General features: G+C 48.3%; 1 protein-coding gene across 1 annotated transcript in view; it reads left to right on the forward strand.

The window, feature by feature from the left end:
- The window catches only part of cadps2 (Ca++-dependent secretion activator 2), a 55,933-nt gene that overhangs the window by 5,437 nt on the left and 48,052 nt on the right, over positions 1-2,444 (forward strand). The window contains exon 2 of the mRNA XM_019881766.1: positions 407-520. Coding sequence (XP_019737325.1) covers positions 407-520 — 114 coding nt within the window. The remainder of the gene's footprint in view (positions 1-406; positions 521-2,444) is intronic.

Here is a 2,444-nt window from a genome sequence, read left to right on the forward strand (position 1 = left end):
AGGCCAAAACCGCCACATCTTGAATCACGCGTGGTAGAAATATTTGGAGCTCAAGCTCCTCCAGTTAGCCACGCAATGATGCAAATATTTCTCGTATCCGAGTGCTCGATGGCGGGGTTTTGACCAGCGCGGACGCAGGCCGTTGAGGGAAACGTCGGCACGCGGCCGCTCTCAGTCCACACACGAAGGGAGTGATGGTCTTCATGCTCGCCACGACGAGGCTCAGTCTCATTTTTCAGATTGGTTCGCGATAACGCGCCCCCCCCCCCCCACCTCATCCCAACATTCCTCAAAATTCAACCTTCACCTTCAGTTTCTTCAAAGCTGCCGTTGCATTCTTTGGTTTTCGTGTTCGCAGCCCAGAATGGGGGCCCCTTCTTTCAAACGTGCTTGTTTTGCCCTGCAGGTGAACAAGCAGCAGCTGCAGGCGGTCAAGGAGCGTTTCGCCGCCTTCCTCAACGGGGAAACTCAGATTGTGGCCGACGAAGCTTTCTGCAACGCCGCGAGGAGCTACTACGAGGTAGGTCGCGTTCTTCTCCCTTGTGCCCCCCCACCCTGAACTCTAATCCTACCTTGAACCCACCCCCTCCCGTCTTGTCCCCTGTGCTCTGGCGAAGAGTCTACTTCCTCTTTTCACCCTTTTTTTTCCCCAAATGTTCAGTGTCAAACAAAATAGTGTGCCGCCATCTAGTGATGGGCACTGAGATTACAGCCAAAGTTACAGAACAAAATTGAGTTGACTGTACAGATAAAAAAAAAATTCTGCCATCCCATAACCCAGGATGGATTTTTGTACAGGAATATTGCTTTCTATGGCCAATCAAACTTTTTGTTTGTTTTTTGGGTGTGGGGGGGGGTCATAATTTCCTTGTGAAAATGGACCACTTGCAGGTCATTTGTGACCACATCAAGAGTTTTTGTCGTCACCTATTTTGGTTTTGGTGTTCGTGGCCTCTTTCACGCGGTGAGCTGATGGATCGCGTCGTCAATATTTTTCTTCTCCCGGCAGTGGTTGGCATGGCGACAGCGGAGGGCGCGAGAGAGACATTGGGGGGGACCGATTCAAGCAAGTGTTTGAACTTTGTGGTCATAAGGTCACAAGCCTGAAGTCGGGCCTCTTGCAACACCAAGTGGGCGATGTTTGTTTTGTTTTTTTTTTTGTTTGTTTTTGGTTTTTTTAAACTCGACATAACTTGGAGGCGCACTTGATTCGCATGCCAATCTCAGCCTCTCGAAACCAGTTGGAATGCAGCGCGGAGTAATGGGAGCCAGAATTGATGACACGATTTGCTGAAAAGAAAAAAAAAATTTGTGCACCGACGGCCCTTTTTGAAAGGAGCGCTTTCCCGACCAAATGTGACTTAAGCCGCCCCACCAAAACTCCGTCAACCGAGTCCGCAGTGAAACATGAGCGCAGAAGCCGTCGGTGCCGGAGCGCTAATTGAGTGCGGTAACGCGGCGGGAGTCCAGCCGGCGCTTCAGGTGGTTGACATTTGCTGAGCCCAGTGGGCAGCCGCCGCTAACCGCTAACCGCCGACGCCAGCCGCTCACTCTCGCTTGCTCTCTCCAAGCTCTCAAGTTGCTCCGGCCAAGTGGCACAGATCGCCTTTCAAAGGCCAAACCAAGAGTCACTTCCGTTGCTTTTTTTTTTTTTTTCTTTTTAAACAAAACATCAGCCGTGACGTCATCGTTTCATGTTTGTACTCTGTTGGAACTTTCCGCAGTGACAGCGCAACCTGGACAAAAGTATTGGGTCACCTCCAGCATGTGGAAAATGGACACTTTGATGTTGGAATAGCTTCTGCTCTTATGAAAGATTTGCTACAACATGCATGGACAACTAGCCTGATTTGAAAAAAAAAAGAAAAAAAAATGCTAACGTGCCGTTTAAACTTTAAACTTTATAGGGCAAGTATGTCTTTTCCTGGGGGGAAACAAATACAGTAGTTGAATGGCCAAACAGAAAACTACGCGGTAAAAAACACAACTTGTATTTTTGCGGGGTGAAACGGGTTATTGTTGTCATGACGATGGCGAGGACGCCGACGACCGTCTGCTGCCAGCACATTTAAGTCGGAGCCCGCTTTTGAAATAGAAATGGCTGACGTTTATGGCAACAAGGTTAGCTCGCGCAACAAAGTAAGCCAAACAAATGTGCCGGGTTGTTTTTCCTTCTCTTCAAGTTGGAGGGGCAAATTCGAGGCACACGCGAGTCCTGGAAACTCGCGAAAATGCAGCAAAGCCAATTTTCACATAAGCGAAAGAAACTTCATATGTGGTGTTGAGTGGCCCAACTCCATTTGTTGCCTTGCATTTTATTTTATTTTTTTTTACAGTGTTAGCAGCAGAGACATCACTTGACTAAAAATGTGTGTCGTTTCCTGACATACAAATAGTGTTTTAGTGGCAAAGTAGTTTTTTTGTAGCTCAACACCACCCCCCCC

The sequence above is a fragment of the Hippocampus comes genome, unplaced genomic scaffold (genome assembly GCF_001891065.2).
Source record: "Hippocampus comes isolate QL1 unplaced genomic scaffold, H_comes_QL1_v1.1 scaffold299, whole genome shotgun sequence".
Taxonomy (NCBI): Eukaryota; Metazoa; Chordata; class Actinopteri; order Syngnathiformes; family Syngnathidae; genus Hippocampus; species Hippocampus comes.